Here is a 21,322-nt window from a genome sequence, read left to right as displayed (position 1 = left end):
GGCCAACAAGTAGGTGAAGTATCTTGCCCAGGAACACAATGACCAAGCCAGACAGAGCTGGGGATCGAACCGGCAACCTTCCGGTTACAAGATGAGCTTCCCAACCCCCTGAACCACGATCGCCCCAATGACAATAAAAAATAAAAAATGACAAAAGGGGAAAATAAATATACCCCATAAATGACCCGACTCAGTCACTTGAATGTTAGTCAGGTGTATTCATGGCTGAATGGGTAAGTAGAGTAACATTCCCTTAACAGTATCATCTAAAGTGGGTAGGAGAAATGCAACACACCTTAGTGCAAGAAGAGAAGAAACTCAGAAACATGACACAGAATGTAATCAAAATCATACAAATTGCAATACATTAAATAACTGCTTTATGAGTACTTAAGTATAGTATAGCCTCCTAGATTAATTCTGGCCATTCTCAGTGCAAATTTAACAGACAAATTTTTACAGTGTACAATAAAGATCTGTCACGTGATTATTATTCTACTGCTTTCATGTGTAACCCACATTCAAGTGTAAATGCCACCTTGTTTTTGATTGTGAAACTTTGTGAATCATCACACTCCTGCCTTTAATGGGCAAAACAGTAATAACAAGTTTAGTTTCATTCAGACCTCTTAGAGGCAGCACACGCTGTTCCTTCGAGTTATTGTCGGCCCACTTTGTCCCTCTGTGTACTCACTTACTTGATTCCCTGACCTCTGACCTCTGTGCCTACACTACTTAGTCCTATTTTACTGCAACCCAACACCTCCTCATGCGATGTAACGCCCACCTGCTGTCTCATGACTAGAAAGTAAGGAGTTTTTAAAAATAAACCATTTGGCGAGCGCGTTTGTGTATTTATGTGCAAAAGAAAGAAGGGAAAAATAAGGTTTCCATGGAAACTAAAGAATTGTGTCTAATTGGCAATAACACTTCAAAGAGGTCTGAAATAAAAGGCCATAAAGCTGGCCTTGCACAGTCGTTTGGAAATGAATGACAACGCACAATAAGCACTGCTTGTTTTGATTTATTATTAATGCTTTATTTATTTACACAGATTGATAGTTCAATCTGTGCAGAACAAGCACAACATGGTTTTGGCCACTGTAGCAGCCTGTTCTGTCTATTTCTGGGATGGACGCTTATAAGAAACCAAAGAAGGAGAGATTATTTTGGCAGACAGGTGCTCTGTTTATTCAGCATACCCCCCACCCCCCCACCCACACACACAAATGCAAACGCGCATGTGAAAGTGCGTGAATGGACAAAATGTGATTTGTCTTAAATTTGGTGAGAAATTTAAAAAAAATCATGTGGTCATAATAGCTGCAGCTCAATTTTCTTTTAAGTGTCGAGTTTAATTTATCTGCAACTTAGAGGCTTTAGATTTTTATTTCCAAATTTTCAGTTGAAGTTTCCAGGATGTTGGCACAAACATTGTTATGTAACCTGTTAAACCAGATGTTAATCTCACTTGAATAACACTTAATCAAATGAAAAATACAAAAGTTCCATTTTATTTAGTCTCACATAATTTATGGTGGGTTCTTAGAGGAGCAAGAACTGAACCGGTGGAAGGTTTGTAGTGATTACCCTCTTCCACCACTCTTCTTGTCAAAAGACTGGTTGTTCAGTCATCAGGGTTGACAGTGCAAGCCATTTGTATCCTGCAAAAAAAATGGAAGAGATCCGTTTTGTGTGTCAACTTGGTTGTAAAGCATGTGCCATTTACAGTATCCTCTTGTTGTCTACCTTTAAAGAAGCTTTAAATGATTCAAAACCAGTCAGATCCTGTGTGTCGGTGTGCTATGCCTGTAAATAGCTGAGCGTCCAGCATGTTGCTATGTATATTTTTGTTGACTACTGAAGACTTTTTATATCCACATGTGTTAATATGAGGCATCGATTGCTGACTGTAAGCTGGCGTGAAGTGACAACACTGATTTGAAGAGCACGAGAACTCTGCACAACCAAAACCTGGACACAGAGGCTATCTGCAGAGGCGAGCATGGAGAGTCCACGCACAGAGATTTAATGGCCAAAAAGTTTTGTGCAGAGACTTTGGTCCCCCTCCAGTGATAGGTGCGCTATCCACTGTGTACCCTGCATTCTTATTCTTGCTCTAGCAGCTGAGAATCCTAATGGCTGCATTAAAAAAAGGAAAATTTTCACACATCCAGTAAAATAGTACACCTTTATCTTTCCTCAACATAAGCTGCATTAAATTTAGTAATCTCTGATTCTTTTTATTGAAATTTCAGACTCAAACTGATTTATGAATACATTTCAGTAAAACTCATAACATTACCATCAACCATAGCAGGATTTTCTTTTTAATATGAAACCTGATTAACATGAAGTCAGCTAAGCCAGATGTCATATGTCAAAGTAAAGCTGCAAGTCTTTTTTGTTTGTTGTCTTTTCAATAGCCAGATCGATGACTGAGACCCACACCAGTGTAACTGAAGAATACCGTGGTCTCCTCTTTGCATGTACACCACTTTGTTATATGTGATGCAGAGTAATATGACAGTTGTGCTATTAACCCTATAATGCCATCCTCTAGAGTATTAATTCAAAATCAGAATAAAGACGTGTCCTTGATTAGCAACAATGGGCTTCCCTGAAAATGGCACAATGCTACAGATGATTACAGATCAAGGTTTGCTGTGAACCTATAAATATTTCTGCACTTCTGACAATCCTGTCCGGTCTCTTCCTTTTTTTTCAGTCAGGTTATCATACCAGAAAGACATATTGAGCATAATAATACTTTCAATCAAGCAGACAAAGTGTCCTGGCAACACCAGAGCTTCTTAATATCCTAATTCAAAATAATCTCTGACAAGGTTTTTGTAATTAGAATCAATATTACACATAAAATTTGTGATTTTATTTTCTTTTGTTTTCACTCAGGTCAAAACAGAACCTGAGCAGGACTGATTGTATGTGTTATCGTATGTATTAGCCATAGATATGTGTTCCTAATAAATAGGCAAATCGGTGTAATCATACAGAATAAATTTAGCAGTTTTCCCAGTAAGAAGATGAAACTGTAGATGTTCCAAACATGCATCTAAAGTGGGGATAATTTCCACTGAAGCATTTAAGGAATAGCTTTGATATTACACAAGAAAAGTCATGTTGTGTCCTTATTCCATATAAACACACACTAAAATGCTTCACAGACACTTCTTCTATTTCTACAGGATTTTGTCAGGATTACAAAAGTCTTCACTGGTGTTTATCTTTTGTTTTCTTTTTTTTTCTTTTTTTTTGGATGCGAGTCTCAGTATCTGCCTGAGTGGGCTAAAGTCTAAATTATACAGTCCACATCTCCACTCGCTGGGGAAAACAATAGCACATATAAATAGGATCATAATCAGAGCTCTCTCTCTCTCTCTCTCTCTCGCTCTCCCTCCCTCCCTCTCTCCCACACACTCACGCTAGCAGGGATCAGGGCAGATGCACAACCACCAGGCTGGAGCAGCTCTCATCAGCTACTATGGAGCAACAAGCCCAAGCTCAGGATGGAGGCATGTGCAAGTTTGTGCAAGACAACTCTTGGAGCGTATTCATGACATAGGTGTTTCTCTATTAAAGGGAAGCAAGGAAGAAAAAGAGGGGAGAGCGGCAGAGACTGTAAATCCACTCAAGTTTCTTTTTTTTTTTGGAGGATGAAACTACTAATTCAGTCTGCAATAACACAAAGGTGAGTGTTTAAAGCTCCATCTTTATGTTTGTTCCCCCACAGGGAAGGTCTTAGTCATAAGAAGTGTTTTAAGTTTATAATGATGGAACAATGACATGTAAGCTTTTAGCCCAGCGTATTTCCTTTCCTCACCCAAGTCTAGATCTCTTTAAAAGTGCATTATAAGGAGCTGCCACCTTCGTAGGCTCTGCTGCACTTCTTTTTTCCCTGTTCTAACTAACTAATTAACTACCGAGAAAATGTAATCAATACTTAAACGAAACCCTGACGCTACTGAATAAGTCAACTGTAATAAATGTGGGCAGGGCAAACAGATAGAGGAAAAGATTTCAAAGGACTACATCATTTTCAAGGTTAGGATAGTATTCCGCTCTCACCACCCTCCTCCTCCTCCACCTCCCAGCTGTCAATTATTCCTGCAGGCTTTGGATTGATTTTCAGCACTGGACAGCTCCTGTGGCCTCAATGAAACGGACACACGTCATAGCTGCAGCTTTGTTTGAAAACTGCCCCGTCATAACTTTTGTGTGCACTGTGTGAACCATTGATCGGCTTGTTAGACCTTCTCCTGCAGGGATGGATGGAGCAGAGATGGAAACTTAATCTTATATGTTTTAAATGTTTTAATGTTTTTAATATTGAAAGTGCTGATGCCATAGTTCAGTTGTCACTCAAATACCAGCAAAATTCATTCCCTTGAGTTTCAGTCCCTGTTCATTATCAGCAGGATATCAAGTCAATCAAATGGTAAATGGTAAATGGCCTGTATTTATATAGCGCTTTACTAGTCCCTAAGGACCCCAAAGCGCTTTACATATCCAGTCATCCACCCATTCACACACACATTCACACACTGGTGATGGCAAGCTACATTGTAGCCACAGCCACCCTGGGGCGCACTGACAGAGGCGAGGCTGCCGGACACTGGCGCCACCGGGCCCTCTGACCACCACCAGTAGGCAACGGGTGAAGTGTCTTGCCCAAGGACACAACGACCGAGACTGTCCAAGCTGGGGCTGGGGCTCGAACCGGCAACCTTCCGATTACAAGGCGAACTCCCAACTCTTGAGCCACGATCGCCCCACAATCAAAGGCAAATGTTCAAGTGAAGTCAGAAGTCGGTGGTAATAAAATCAAAGTCCAGTTGCCAGTTTTTGTTTTCCTGTCAAGTCAAAGGTCTCAAGATTAATGACTAGAGTTTGGCTTCATCCACATCTCTATTACAGAGCAAAAATACAGGTGTGAGGTCATATAAACCAGTATGTTTATCTAATGCACTCTAAAGGGAAGTAAAAGTGAAATGAGAAGAGTAATATTTTTTCTGAAATGTACAAAATTGAAGCAGAAACTGAAAAGAACAGAAGTTTAAAAATAAAGATTAGATTCCACCACTGTGTGTAATTAAAATTTACAGACAGACTGTTCATTGTTCATTCTCCAAATTGAACAGTGAAAATCACGACACTGAACAACCATCCACCAACTATCACAGCAGCTGCATCCTTAGAAAGGAAACCATTCTTCCCTTTTTTTTCCATTTACTTGAGCTGATTTGCCTGTGTTCATTATTGTGAGGTCCATGAAGCCATGAGTCTGGTAAGCGCAGGGACGTTTCCAGGGTTTTGCAATTGGGGTGACACACGGGTCCACGAGGAACAGGGGCAGGGGTGCAGCACAGGAAATCCAAATACTTAATGAGATTTAAAAGTCAGTGTAGAAAAACTGGGCAAGATTCTCTGCTTCATGCACAGCCTGTTGATGTTTGATGTTGCATGTCCTGTTGATGTTTTTATTTTTGTATGTGTTGGACACAGCAATTGTTTTAAAAGTGTAAAAAAAAAAAAGTATGTACATTTTTATTTAAGTAAAAGTTATATTCCTATATGTTTAAAAAACAAAAACAAAAAACAAAAACAAAAGTAAGAAAAAGGAGAATACCCTAATAATCTTCTGATGGCACATGATCTATTTATTAAGGTTGCATCTCTGTAAATAATCAAATTCAAGGTCTGGTTAAAAATACAAAAAAACATTCAGAAAAATTGTATTCAGAAAATTCCTTCTCTTTAAGATGGTTCATAATACAGAATTTTTATGGAACTTTCTGCAGTGTACTTCAATCGCTTAATAGTGCACAAAAAGTTATACAAACAAAAATATTTTAATTAAATAAAGCAAACATACTCGTTATGTTACACATTTCAAAATCACATATATATTCTTATTGGATCATAATTAATGATTCATTGCTGTTGATCACTTTAGTGTTGGAGCTGTTGATTATTTTTTATTATCTTTACAATAAATTGTGTGAAGTAGAAAGTGCAGTATTTGGTCATACAGTGGTGCTGGGCAATGTAATACCAGCAGTATGCTAGTCCAGCAGCTGTTACCAGCACTTACTTTAACCACTGGCTTGTATATGTAGAAGACTATAATTCTTTTGTTAAGACTAAACCTTTTCAACAGTTTCAACTAGTCACTGCTTATTTCGTGTGTGTGTGTGTGTGTGTGGGGGGGGGGGTCAGGTCTGCTGAGTGATCAAGATCCTATTTTTTTTAACTTGGACAGAGTGTAGAGCCAGTGCTGTCCTCAGGGATATGTAGGTCCTTCTCACTTAAGAACATCTTGTACAGAAATACAGAAAAATAGAGGACAACAAAAAAAAAAGTCACACCCAAAAGCGTGCCAGTTCTCTCGCACATTTCTTTATTAAAAAGCCTTTACACAGGCAGAAGGAAGAAATACAAAAACAGGGTGCAGAATACACGTGTGTGTGTGTGTGTGTGTGTGTGTGTGTGTGTGTGTGTGTGTGTGTGTGTGTGTGTGTGTGTGTGTGTGTGTAAATCTTCTAATTTTATGCAAATGGAATTACACTTTATAGTAACATCCTCTGATGTTATAATCTCTTCATCTTAATCTGTATTTTTTCCCACTCTTTGGCCACCTCAAGTGACCTTGCACCTGTAAACCTTTATTTCTTTGTTTCTTTCCCTATTTCTTTATCTGTGTGTTTCTTTTTTCTCATTCCCCTCTTCTCATATGATCAGATGTCAGATTACATGATCAGATTACACAAAAGGGCTTAAGCCAGGTCATAAAGCTACTGCCATCCACCTTTCGTATTGTTGTTTGAATCGAGGGATTAAGGGAAGTAGTAATCTGTTATTTGAAGAGGGCTTCCTCCATCCTCTCCTCTGCATGGGATTATTATGTTGGAATATGAAAGTTTGGCTTGGCTGACGTAGTTGAATAAGAGCTACGTCATGCATGAGCATCCCTCTCAGAGTCTTTGACACAGTATTTAATAATAATATTAATCTTGTAGAGCTTTGTCATGCACTGTGCTGTATCCCTGTTGAGTTTCGGTGCGATTCTGTGGATGGCTCTCTCCTCTCTGTCAGTTTATCTCGTCCTGTCTCACAGGATAAATCATCATCACACACAAACACACAGGGCACAGCAAGTCAGTCCCTTTGAGAGGAGAGATGTTCCTATGGCGACAGCTAATACACTAACTATGATCATCAATTACTGTAGCTCTCTCCCTGGACTACTGTCAGCTGGGGAAAAGGAACCAGCATGCATAAAAAACAGTAACTGACTAATGATGAGGAATAAGAAAATAGAAGAGAAAGTACAAATATCCAAAAGTGACATCGCGCTACAGTCCGTTGTTTTACTTAGAGGACACAGGAAAAGGTAGTGAGCAGGTCTGTGGTAAACTTTTCTCAACTTCGAGGGGACGCAAACCACTGAATGACATATAGCAGTGTAATAGACGGTTACCTAGGCAACAGGGGCCTTGAATGTCCATTAGTGACAAACGGTCAGGTTCAAAGCGATACATGAGAAGTGATATGTGGACATACCTTAAGGAGACATTAATTCAGCGAAGAATTGCAGTGAATTTCAAATTGCTAGGATTATTTGAATCCACATGTACATGCTGTATATTTTATGTACATGTGGTTTAGGTTTTAGCACCACAGTTCAGCATTTTGACTAAAGCTGGAAGGAATTTTAAGTAGTTTGTGTCACATTTAGGCAGCCTAAAGAGACACCACACAGGAAGTGTTTCATATTCGTAGCTGATGGATGCAATTTAACATGTGTTACATGATGGTAAAGGCTCGTATTTAAAGTAAAGGGGTTGTTCAAACTACCTTATTTTATTTTTACTCATTTCGTAACTGGTGGAAACAAAAATGGGCCTGTATTTCATGATGTTTACTTCCATAGCTGTTTTGTTCGTGTTTTAGTAAGAACAAAGCTTGTTTTATGAAACTTGTAATGTTCTTTTATGTTTTTATTGTCATAGAGCAGAATATTTTTCTAACAGCCCAATAAAGTGACAGCATTTTCTGAAGCATCAGGAGTTTCGCCTGCACTCCTAGAAGGTGAACTTGGTTTTGTGAAACCACTACTTCTATAATCATTAAATACATTGAACTGTATTCAACTGCGTTCACTGAAAGATGTGTCTATGGCTTTGTCAAAATGATGATCACCATGGCAACAACACTATACTGCTGTGCTGTGCTGTACTATAAATACTGCAAGGTATTTCCCTTATTTTGGACACTGTGAGCGAACAGATCAGCCAACATGGCTTCAAAGGCTTAACTACAACTACAAAAAAAAGTTTTGTTGGGGGGCTAATAGTTTGAGAGTTATCATTTTTTTGTTTTATTATATCCATGCCCATTCATATCTTCAAACCTTGTTGTAAATTGATTGATTTTTGAGTAGTGTTGTCCGCTCTTTAAAACCTAAAATCTTCTTTATTTCTGACATTGACTAAAACTTAAAAACAAACGAAATAAAGCATAATAAACTTATAATTTTAATTTCCACCATTGTAATAAAAAAGAAACAATCTTTAACCACTAAGGATAGGCAGTTCAGTTTAATCAAGAAAACAGAAGTAATAAATGGATTTTGTGAATGTGGCTGAAGCACTAATATAAGGGAGGTGGAAAGGGTGAATTTGTTTTTCAAGGTGTCCTTGGGCAAGATGTTGAACCCCAGATTAGTCCTGATGTATCCATCGGAGTAAATGTGTGCATGAAAGTAAGAAATATCCTTAAACGTATAGAATAACGTGCTTCATGAATGTGGCGTGGAGTTAAAAGCATTCTGAGTGCTCGCTTAAATGTGAAAAGCACAAGGGTATATGCACTCACAGATAATTTAACTACATGTCCCTGTTCAATCCAAATGTCTAATCATCCAAATACATGGCAGCAAGTTCTTGCATTTGGGTATGCAGACACGATCTAGATGTCCTGCAGAGGTTCAGCATGGTATGGTTGTGGCTGCTGTTCAAAAGAGGGAACAGCATTGGTTTCAAAAAAGAGAAAATATCTGGCGAGCGGCAGTTCTCTGGTTGAAAATGCTATGCTGATGTCAGATGTCAGAGGAGAATGGCCAGGCTGCTTTGAGCTGAAAGAAAGGTAGTAAGTTAAATAACAGTCATTAAAATCAAGGTATGCAGAAGAGCATCTCTGAACACAAAATAAATGAAACCTGAAGAAGTCTGGAAAAATGTTGCCTCGTCCAATGAGTCTTAATTTAGATTGCAGGTCAGAATTTGGTGTCAACAACATAGCTGTGTCTCGCCTTGCATCAGTAGCTCAGGCTGCTATCAGTGGTGTAATGGTGTGGGGGGAATATCTGGGACACTTTAGGCGTCTTAGTACAAACTTAGCATCGTTTAAATGGCAAAGCTTACCTAAGTATTTTTGCTGACCATGTCATTCTGTTGGCTGCTTCCAGCAGGATAACGCACCATGTCGCAAAGTTTAAATCACCTCAAACTGGTTTCTTGAAAATGGCAATGAGTTCCCTTTACTTAAATGGCCCGCTCAAACCAACAGAGCACCTCTGTGATGTGTTGGAATGAGAGATGAACAACAAATCAACAGCATTTGTGTGAAGTTATCATGTCAGTATGGCATTGGGTGTGTGTGTGTGAATGTCAATACTAGTCAATTTAAGATGAAATTATTGATATTTGGAAAAACTGTAAATCATCAAAAACAAAACAAACTTTATCTTGAGAAGCAAAACAAAACAGCATGTCATGTAAAACTGCAAAGCCTAAAGAAGCAAATATAAAAGCGTTATTAACGACATGTTTCTGCTGACAATTCTAAACAAAATTTAGTCAAAATATAACAAATCTACAATAAGTCAGGGCAACAAGAAAGAGTAATTTTCCCATTATAAATGCAGGCCAAACAGACCAGTCTGTGAACTGTGTCGTGCTCGCCTTAGCCGACAAATGAACTCGTTGACACTCACACGGGTCTGACCCATGTGGCATGGCATACTGCCTGACGTCTTTAAGAACTCCATAAGTAAAGGTTCCCTCCTCCAGCTGTGAGAGTTAAGATGATGTAATCATCTGCCCTATTGGGATTATCCAATAGAAGATCATCCTTTATCCAGCCACTGAGCAGCCAGTTCATAACATCTGTCCTTGGTGTAACACGAGCGTGGAACCGTTGCATACAAGGGTTCATTACACGACATCCAATCCCATCAAAATCTGCTTGCGTGTGTGTGCTCATGTGTGTTAAAATGTGTAGCGGGGCATGTGCTTGTTATTGACGTAACGGCGATATCGAACGGAGGCTTTTAAACTACAGTTGTCAAAAGTTTTCCCAAGACAATCCATTTCTGCTCTTTCATTAATGCAGGCCTAATTCACATCAGCCAAAGTGATTCATGTACAATAAAACATAAACCACTAACGGCCTGTTGTGTTGCGTGTGACTGGCCCTCTACTGGTTATGCAACCCTGTGGTTTTTGTTCATCCTGGTTCCCGGTTTGCTGACATAACCCTGTCATCAGGCCAAAACAGTGAATCAATTGTTCCTCTAACAGTAGATTACCACTGATTCATCTCTTAAAACCTTTGTCCCTTCCACAGCCTGTCTGGTTTTCCACCCCTGGTTTGGCCTGAAGGTCCCTAAGGCTAATCACTAGCAAGGACCTAATCAATGTGCTGTCATTATACAAAACTGTCTGGTCTGCTCCATGCATTAGGAAAGGCCAAAGTTTGTGAGGGATTTTTGATTGTGAATTTTTGACCTTTTTTATGGAACTATGGATGGTGGGCTGTGGGAGATTCTTGTCTTCTGTTTGTGTGTTAGCCCCCATTTGACGAGATGTCATTACTTTATTACAAATATTCACGGTCCAGTGAGAATCAGTCGTACTATCTTCAGTGTCTTTGAGATTGCTTTAGGTTGTTATTCTCCATTAAAAAGTCTAAACTAGCGAAATTGTTATTTTTTATGTTGCTGCTTTTTCAATCTTTATTTTATCACATCAGAACATATTTGTGTGGTGAATGAATGTATATTCACTTGACTCTGGATCTGCCCTTATTCTTCGTGGCATGGATTTGGCTGTGAACTGAAGATGCTGCTCATTGTTTAATGACCAACTATGCAGGTGTACCTAATAAAGTGTCCAGTGAGTGATAATGTAGACTGCGAGTGATAAACAGACAGGTGAAAATTATCCGAATGTTCAGTGTTAAAGAAATTCTCAGGACTTTAAATTGGTGCATTAAAATGTAATGCAGCAATCCTCTAGATTTGCCAGAGGAATGGTGCAGAAGGTTTACAGTAAAACAACTGAATAAGCTGCATTAGAGCTGGCAATAATGTTCATGAATGTTACTGAAGAAGACAGGACTGTCCATTTTACTGCTGACAGAATTTTTTATAATGTGATGGAATGACATGGGAAGGGGCAGTGGGAATCATAATCGTGTGAATAATATCATTGGATCATTAATTATGGATTTATTGATGTGTTGTATGATGTGTAGGTGTTGTACATCAGTGCCTTTTATATATCTATATATAACGATGGAAATGATGGAGGGGAAACTGAAGATGGTTAATTCCTGGACCCTCGGGGGCTATCATATTCCTAGGAATTCCCAGGAATGAGCTATGTTCAGTTTCCCCTCCATAAGTTGTTGCGTTTTATATGCTGTGATCTGTGCTCAAATTTTGATGTATTCTCATATTCTAAAAAACTTCAGCACGGCTCCTCTTTGTCCTCTACATTCACAGAAAATGCACCAAGAGAGCACAGTGCTGATAACAAACGCAAGTCACACCTGAGCTCATACTGCCTCCCTGTTCAGCAACAGTACGTTAATGGTTGGAACTACCCGCCCCAACCTACATTACTGCCCCCGCAGATACAGCCTGATGATCACCGGTGCCATGGGAGCGGTGCGGGTCAACAGGTAAGAGGTAATGGGACTGAAACTATGTCAGTGGATGCAGCTTTTAGAACATTTCTTCCTTTCAATTTGGCAAAGTATGTCCATTCATTAGTAGCCTTTTAAACACAGATATATTAAAAGTAAACCACAAAATCAAAGCGTTAGATTGAAACAGATGCACAGCTTTACTCCAAGTTTTAAAAAATTGAATTACAGGCTTAATGATGCAAGGATTAGTACGGCTGCAGAATATAGATTAAAGTTGATACAGCCTGTATTTATATCTGCTTTTATACTAGTTTTCTGGACACATGAGAGAGTTTTTTAATTCCTGTCTGTGTCATGTGGGTTTATTCATATTTGTTCGAACAAATGTAATCAGTCATTATCAGTCAAAGTTAGCTTGATGCAACCATTCATACTGTTGATACAGGTGGATGATAAAATCTAAAACAGCAGTTTTCATTTTAGGCTCCATAAACTACTAATTAAGAATTTATTTAGACTCATTTTTTTTTTCTTTTTTTTTCCTTCATTTTTCTTCCAGATACAGCATCGTTTCCACAGATGAAGATGCCCTGAAGATCTCCAGCCTGGGCCTCCACAATGGACACAGTCCTCTGAGCCAGCAAACGCTATCCGGGACCTGCATGCGAGGTGAGGAAGGAGGAGGGGGAGGAGGAGAGTGTCCCGGAAGCGATGACGGAAGAGGGGCTCTGTCTCTGAGGGTGACAAATGATCCGATTGTCCACAACAGCTGCCGAGCTTCACCTTCATGCCGCCTGGGCCTGGATCTGGGCATCGGGCGTGTGCGCAGTCGCTTTGTGAAGAAAAACGGCCAGTGCAACGTGGTTTTCAACAACATGGAGGATAAACCACGACGATACCTGGCTGACATCTTCACCACTTGTGTGGACATACGCTGGCGCTACCTCCTGCTCATCTTCACCACCACCTTCCTTCTGTCTTGGCTGCTGTTTGGCCTGATCTTCTGGGGAGTGGCATACGCTCATGGAGACTTTGACATTCGCATCCCTGATAAGGACGGAGATGCTCGAAGTAGCGCAGAGGAAGGAAAAACCGAGTGGCGGCCATGTATTCTCCACATCCAGGGTTTCATTGGGGCATTCCTCTTCTCCATAGAGACCCAGACCACCATTGGATACGGTTTCCGGTGTGTCACCGAAGAGTGTCCGTTTGCAGTGGTGACCGTTGTGGTGCAGTCCATTGTGGGCTGCATTATTGACTCCTTCATGATAGGGACCATCATGGCAAAGATGGTGCGGCCCAAAAAGCGGGCGCAGACCTTGCTGTTCTCGCATCATGCTGTCATCGCTCTGCGAGACGGGAAGCTGTGCCTCATGTGGCGGCTGGGGAACATGCGCAAAAGCCACATTGTAGAGGCCCACGTCCGTGCTCAGCTCATAAAGCCCTATGTGACTGCAGAGGGCGAATACCTCCCCTTGGAGCAAACGGACATCGATGTCGGCTATGATGACGGACTGGATCGGCTGTTTCTGGTGTCGCCGCTGGTGGTGGTCCACGAGATCAACAAGAACAGTCCTCTGTATAACCTGAACCGCAATGACTTGCAGAAGGAGGACTTTGAGATTGTGGTCATCCTGGAGGGCATGGTGGAGGCGACAGCTATGACCACTCAGGCTCGCAGCTCCTACTTGGCTAAGGAGATCCTTTGGGGTCACCGCTTTGAGCCTGTGGTGTTTGAGAAGGGTGATCGCTACCATGTGGACTATTCCCGCTTCCATAAGACCTATGAAGTGCCATCTACACCTATTTGCAGTGCCAGGGAACTGAACCAGATGATGGGTCACAGGGGGCACTCCTCATCCTCCAGCTCGAGCTGCTCTCAGTCCCCCTCACCGTTTGCTCCGAGGGCGAGTCATCGCCTACTGGGCTCACACTCTCCCAGTGCTTTCTGCTACGAGAATGAGGTAGCTTTGTGCTGTGGGGATGATGAGGATGAGAAAGATCCAAAGGAGCAGCTGGGCGATTTAGGTTTCAAGGAAACATTTGTGGAAGAGCAGAGAGTGGAGATGTTATGTGTTCTGGACACAGAAAATCAGATCAGCCTTGACAGACTACAGCCTGCTCTACCTTTATACATCAGCAGAGAGTCAGGAGTTTAATCACTGGTAATGACTGCTCTTCCATTTATTTCCTCTCTTTGCGTGCACCCAACCAAAGTATTGAACTCTTGTAAAAAATAAAAGACGGTGAACGCAATAAAGCACACACGTCTTGCGAAAATACACACAGCTTTTAGTTCACATGGTTTCAGATAATGCACACTTTCAGTGTAACATCAACATCTGTCGAACCGCACAGCTCACCTGCTTTTAAACACGGTGACGAGGTAATTGTCTTCAATCATGAGTTACCCTGAACGTTCAATTGCTTACTTGTCTGTTTCTGTGTGACCTGTGTTTTAGGCGCAACTAAGCTTTCTGTTATTGATTTCCATTCATTTTTGTTTTTGTAAATATGATATAGTTTTATTTTAACTTTATAATGAGTTGACATCATATGCAGATAGCTACAGGATTAAAAAAAAATTAAGCATGACGCAAATGCTTCAAACTTTAACACACTTGCTTTCTTTGTGTAAAAATAAATTACTTCTGCATTTTCATCTTCTGTCTTCTTGCCTGAATTCTGCTGCATTTCACATCTGATAAGTAAGCACTTCTCTCTCTCTTTTCTTTCGAAGTTCATCACTGTATATTCTTTAGCGCTAACAAAGCACAGATGAAATCCAGAACCACACTATACAATTCAAACCTGTGCACACGATGAACGAGCACTTTACTCTTACTTTTTTTCAACAAACACAAACACTTTGCAACTGTGTTATGTTTTCTATGAACAAAACCACCTAATAAACAGCAGTATGTACTGTTATGACTGGAACTGCCTCTCGTCAGTCTCGAAATTCTTTCACATTTTCAAATAATTTTACAGCTTTCGTGTCATTTACCACTTTGATCAGTCCAATTACGACATACTTTTAGCCTTATTATGTGTTGTGATGTTTAGAGATGGGTATCGAAAACCGGTTCTTGTTGAGAACCGGTTCCCACTGTTTCAATTCCTTGGAATCGTTTGCCACTTTTAAAAACGATTCCCTTATCGATTCCAGTCGCCCCGAATGACGTCATCACGTTGAGTAGCGTCTTTTACCCAGTAGGAAACATGGCGCCTGAGCGGCACAAACGCTCAAAAGTTTGGTTACACTTTATGAGAAAGGATGACAACAGGGCAACGTGCAATACTTGCAAAGTAGAGATTTCATCAAAGGGAGGAAACACTACGAATATGCAAAAGCATTTGCTCAAAAAACACGCGATTGCTTTCAACGAATGTCGTGTTTTTGATCCGCTCCGGACTAGCGAAGCTCAACCCAGCAGCAGCGGTAGCGTTTCCACGTCCTCTCCCGTTAATACTGCAGGTAACTAATCAATTAGCATTGCATATTATGTTAGCGCGATTTACCTTATTACAAAACCTGCTATTACTGTGCGTTGCATTTAGATAACCATGATGAGAGAGACAGAGTCTGGCTGGCTCAGATGCTGGCAGTTCTCGCTGCAGTCTACCGGTAGCGTCTCCTTTCAGGCCAGGATAGACGAATGTCACCCAGCAGTGTCTAAGTTTGTGGTCAAAGGCTTGCACCCATTTGCCACAGCAGATGCCCCCGATTTCACTTTGGTAAGTGAATGTGTTTAATTGTAGGCAGGGACATTACTGGATATTCTTGTGTAATTGCTACAGAATAATTTATGTTAAACTTTGTTATTGCTACAGGAGAATATTTATTTTATTATTTTACATATACATTTTTTTCCTGGGGACCCTGTGACACCCCATTGAAGAGCCGAAGGCTGGATCTCTTAAGATCTCACTGTTGGGTTTGTAAGGCCATGTTACTCCTAAATTTCTATCTTGTTCAAAGAGAAGATATAAAACACAGTTCTAAGCTAATCGACCTTAGTGTTCTCCTTTTTAAAAAAAAAAGAATTGATAAGAGAATCGATAAGGAATCGAATCGTTAAACAGAATCGAAAATGGAATCGGAATCGTTAAAATCTTATCAATACCCATCCCTAGTGATGTTACAGGTGCTTTTCTATGAGAGAATACAAATGAGGAGTTTCTAAAAAAAATTTTAAAACCACTTCAAACTACTAAAAACTGAAGCATGTTTAAAGCCTAGTGCAAAAAAAAGGAAGAAAGGTTCAGTCTCTATATTTGAACCCTCAAAACAACTTTATAGGGGCTTAATAAGCTGGTGATTTGCAGTGCCTGCGTCCATCTTTTATATACAGTCTATGAAAAGGGCTCTAACAAAGGCTCTGGGTTATTTGTTGCACTCTTTCATTGTTGCTATAAACTAAACTTACATTAACCTCCTAGGACCTGGCGTCCACATACAGTGGGGCAAAAAAGTATTTAGTCAGCCACCGATTGTGCAAGTTCCCCCACCTAAAATGATGACAGAGGTCAGTAATTTGCACCAGAGGTACACTTCAACTGTGAGAGACAGAATGTGAAAAAAAAATCCATGAATCCACATGGTAGGATTTGTAAAGAATTTATTCGTAAATTAGGGTGGAAAATAAGTATTTGGTCACCTCAAACATGGAAAATCTCTGGCTCTCACAGACCTGTAACGTCTTCTGTAAGAAGCTTTTCTGTCCCCCACTCGTTACCTGTATGAATGGCACCTGTTTGAACTCATCATCTGTATAAAAGACACCTGTCCACAGCCTCAAACAGTCAGACTCCAAACTCCGCCATGGCCAAGACCAAAGAGCTTTCGAAGGACACCAGGAAAAGTATTGTAGACCTGCACCAGACTGGGAAGAGTGAATCTACAATAGGCAAGCAGCTTGGTGTGAAAAAATCAACTGTGGGAGCAATCATCAGAAAATGGAAGACATACAAGACCACTGATAATCTCCCTCGATCTGGGGCTCCACGCAAGATCTCATCCCGTGGGGTCAAAATGATCATGAGAACGGTGAGCAAAGATCCCAGAACCACACGGGGGGACCTGGTGAATGACCTGCAGAGAGCTGGGACCAAAGTAACAAAGCTCACCATCAGTAACACACTACAACGGCAGGGAATCAAATCCCGCAGTGCCAGACGTGTTCCGCTGCTGAAGCCAGTGCATGTCCAGGCCCGTCTGAAGTTTGCCAGAGAGCACATGGATGATACAGCAGAGGATTGGGAGAATGTCATGTGGTCAGATGAAACCAAAGTAGAACTTTTTGGTATAAACTCAACTCGTCGTGTTTGGAGGAAGAAGAATACTGAGTTGCATCCCAAGAACACCATACCTACTGTGAAGCATGGGGGTGGAAACATCATGCTATGGGGCTGTTTTTCTGCCAAGGGGACAGGACGACTGATCCGTGTTAAGGACAGAATGAATGGGGCCATGTATCGTGAGATTTTGAGCCAAAACCTCCTTCCATCAGTGAGAACTTTGAAGATGAAACGAGGCTGGGTCTTCCAACATGACAATGATCCAAAACACACCGCCCGGGCAACAACGGAGTGGCTCCGTAAGAAGCATTTGAAAGTCCTGGAGTGGCCTAGCCAGTCTCCAGACCTCAACCCCATAGAAAATCTGTGGCGGGGGTTGAAAGTCCGTGTTGCTCGGCGACAGCCCCAAAACATCACTGCTCTCGAGAAGATCTGCATGGAGGAATGGGCCAAAATACCAGCTACTGTGTGTGCAAACCTGGTAAAGACCTATAGTAAACGTTTGACCTCTGTTATTGCCAACAAAGGTTATGTTACAAAGTATTGAGTTGTATTTTTGTTATTGACCAAATACTTATTTTCCACCCTGATTTACAAATAAATTCTTTACAAATCCTACCATGTGGGTTCATGGATTTTATTTTTCCACGTTCTGTCTCTCACAGTTGAAGTTACTGAAATTACTGACCTCTGTCATCATTTTAGGTGGGGGAACTTGCACAATCGGTGGCTGACTAAATACTTTTTTGCCCCACTGTACCTGTGCAGGTATGGAGATGTCTAGGGGAGAGAGCAGCAGACCTTTTGAGCAGATTGTTTGAAACAATCCTGGAGAGTGAGAGGATGGTAACTGGTAAATGGCCTGCATTTGTACAGCACTTTTCTAGTCCCTAAGGACCCCAAAGCGCTTCACACTACATTCAGTCATTCACCCATTCACACACACATTCACACACTGGCGATAGCAAGCTACATTGTAGCCACAGCTGCCCTGGGGCGCACTGACAGAGGCGAGGCTGCCGGACACAGGCGCCACCGGGCCCTCTGACCACCACCAGTAGGCAAACATGGGGTTAGTATCTTGCCCAAGGATATTTGGCATGCAGCCAGAAGGCAGCCTGGAATCGAACCACTGACCTTCAGATTAGTGGCTGACCTGCTCTGCCACCTGAGCTACAGCCACCCAGATGCCTACAGGATGCCTAAAGAATGAAGAAGTGTACTGATACACTGATAAGGTGGTGTGGGGGCTGTGGAAACTACAGAGGGATGGCCCTCATGAGCCTAACCAAGAAGCTAGGTTAAGGAGAGAGACGAGCATCAGTGAGCAAAGGTATGGCTTCACGTCAAGAAAACGCACTGCAGATGTGATCTTAGCATAAGGAAGCAAAAGGAGTGGCAGAGACGTGTGGTGGTGTAGGACGTGGACTGTGAGACAGCGGTGAGGTGTGCAGTAGAAGTGAAGGTGAGGGTGGGATTACATCAGGAATCTGCTTTGAGCCCCTTCTTTTTGATAGTGGCCAATGAGGTCAGGCAGGGGTCTTTGTGGACTATGATGTTTGTTGACAATATTGTAAATGGCCTGTATTTATATAGCGCTTTACTAGTCCCTAAGGACCCCAAAGCGCTTTACATATCCAGTCATCCACTCATTGGTGATGTGGAGCCATTGTAGCCACAGCCGCCCTGGGCCGCACTGACAGAGGCAAGGCTGCCGGACACTGGCGCTACCGGGCCCTCTGACCACCACCAGTAGGCAACAGGTGAAGTGTCTTGCCCAAGGACACAACAACCGAGACTGTCCAAGCCGGGGCTCGAACCGGCAACCTTCCGATTACAAGGCGAACTCCCAACTCTTGAGCCATGATCGATATTGGGATCGGTAGTGAGGCGGTGGCACTGGAGGTGGAAGAGTTGAGGCCTACTGAGCAGGCCTGTGCTCTGCTTTCAGTATGACACAAAGGAATAAATCTTCTGAGTCCCATACATTCTTCTAAAATTTTTACTTAAACAAAGAAATTATACAACAAATATATTAAGTTGCTCTCATTATACTCCACTCCATGTTGCACCCATCAAAAACCATGTGATTCCACAGACCTAACTCCTACAGGTATATCATGATGTCACTAGCCAGAAAAAAACAGAACCTTGTTTACAGTTTTTGCTAAGACATGTCAGCCTAACGTTACATAAACTTGTTTTAACATTACAAATTAGTTTAGACATGGGAGATAATAATTTAGATATATATGTTATAGACTTAGATAAAGAGATGACTTCTCAAAGTTATATTCTCACATGATAAGATCAACAGCATTAGTCTTTAATGTGAATTTCAGCACTAATCAACCAATTGCTAAGATTAAAATTTGGTCACCATCACAATGCATTATTAATGACAGGCAGCAGATAATTAATAGCCTTCTTCCAGTGAGAAAACAGAATTTCTAATACATAGTTAAACTGGTTCACGCAGACTGGAGAGGCTGCAGAGTGGTTTGTATTTATTTTTTAACAAAATAAATGAACAAAGACAATTCTCAAAAAGCAGTATTACGATTTGGGGAGTCCTGAAAGACCCAGCCTCGTCCTGAAATAAAATCCAAATGAGAAGATTAAAATGAGATTGCAAAATGGAACAACCAGATTCAGGAACAGCAACCACTGTGAGTACCAAATACCATCACTTCTGCAAAAACGTCGTCGTGTGCTCTTGATGGGGACTTAGATGCAGCTTTGCCCCTTGGGTTCACAGGCAGGCTAATTCAGTCGTGATATGAAGGGCGAACCCTCCATCAATCTCACCTACAAGACCTACATTTGGACAAGGATGAGCACTTTGCAGTGGCCCACATGCAATATTTTTAATCTGGTTGTGTTTTTGTTTCACAGAGTCACAGAGAAAAGGTCAGATTTCAGCCTGACAAATCGTAGACTGGAATGAAAGGATACTTTGAAATAAAGAATAAAGACATAAAGAAACAGAAGTAGAAAAACAAAGCAAAATATATAAAGAGCATTTAAAACATCAAGAGAAACTGAAGTAAATCTGTAGGAATTTCCTTGGTTGCAGGCTCCATCGTGTGGCTGAACTGCGACATTGAACAGTGATACCATGAAGAAAGAGCTGTAATATTACTACACTGTTATTATCATGATGTTTATTAAAATGTGATTAAAACCCTTGGAGTAAACAGGTGGTTTTTCTAAAGGGTGATCACTCACAGGAATAATTTAGCACAGTGGCTTAAAATCTGAGGTTCACAACGTTTCCAAGGAGTCATATGAAAGACATAAGGCCCTGAAGAGGATCAGCTGGGTAGAAATGTGGGAAACATCTTGTGATTTTCAGTTTAGATTTCCCTGATTTCTGTCATGGGTAGCCAACTTGCCACTAAAACTTATTAGACCCAATATGTGCTTTTTCTCATCGGAAAAGGTGCTAAAATCTGAGAATTCTCCAGCAAAATATTAAGATTTTAAAGTGAAGACTACTTGTTGGAAGCGCTTATGTCTTATGAACACTAGTAAGTGCCCACGCCTGTTTGTGCTGTCGGCAAACTGCTATACTTAACAGTACTTAACCACATTGAGAAAAAAGAGGGGATGGTAGCTGTTGTTTATATGCTAAAAATGGGTCATTTCAGCCTGTTGCTAGGTGGTCGCCAGGCATGTACGTTTCAGTTTTTGTGGATATAAAGGAGATGTTATTGTCATGAAATTAAAACAACAGCAGTTTCCTAATAAGCTGCTTTAGGTTCTAAAAGGTTAAAAAAAAGATAGGTCATTTTATCACATTCTTGTTGGTTGCCAGGCAACCTGTAACCAATTTTTGTAGATATAAATTATAAATATATAATTATAATGCTCAACTCCTCATGGTCTAAGAGGAGTTCACGGACAAAGAAAAAAGAAAGCACAGACAGAAATTTTCTAGAGACGTTCAACCTGCCACCAAAGTAAAAAGGATTCCCTATCATTGAATCAGGCCAAATAATCCCATTTAACAACAGAGAAGGTGGGCACATATACTCTCAGGGTTTCGGTCATGACCAAGGTCACACTT

At 41.0% G+C, this 21,322-nt stretch overlaps 1 protein-coding gene across 2 annotated transcripts; it reads left to right on the top strand.

Annotated features, from left to right (window-relative positions):
• The first annotated feature begins 2,858 nt into the window (after positions 1-2,858).
• Positions 2,859-14,892, top strand: LOC113024070 (ATP-sensitive inward rectifier potassium channel 12-like). 2 transcript variants are annotated; one of them, XM_026170690.2, is made up of 3 exons: positions 2,859-3,709; positions 11,807-11,985; positions 12,512-14,892. In XM_026170690.2, exons 2-3 carry the CDS (start codon positions 11,894-11,896, stop codon positions 14,109-14,111), a joined length of 1,692 nt encoding a protein of 563 aa, XP_026026475.1. In that variant the 5' UTR covers positions 2,859-3,709; positions 11,807-11,893; the 3' UTR covers positions 14,112-14,892. The 2 variants fall into 2 exon arrangements, with proteins under 2 accessions (XP_026026475.1, XP_080158990.1); XM_080302864.1 differs by lacking the exon at positions 2,859-3,709 and having other exon boundaries at positions 11,852-11,992.
• The last annotated feature ends 6,430 nt before the right edge of the window (positions 14,893-21,322 follow it).

This window comes from Astatotilapia calliptera, chromosome 6, assembly GCF_964374335.1.
Source record: "Astatotilapia calliptera chromosome 6, fAstCal68.1, whole genome shotgun sequence".
Lineage (NCBI taxonomy): Eukaryota > Metazoa > Chordata > Actinopteri > Cichliformes > Cichlidae > Astatotilapia > Astatotilapia calliptera.
Note: the sequence above shows the minus strand (reverse complement) of the source record. Positions and strands in the feature narration are given on the sequence as shown.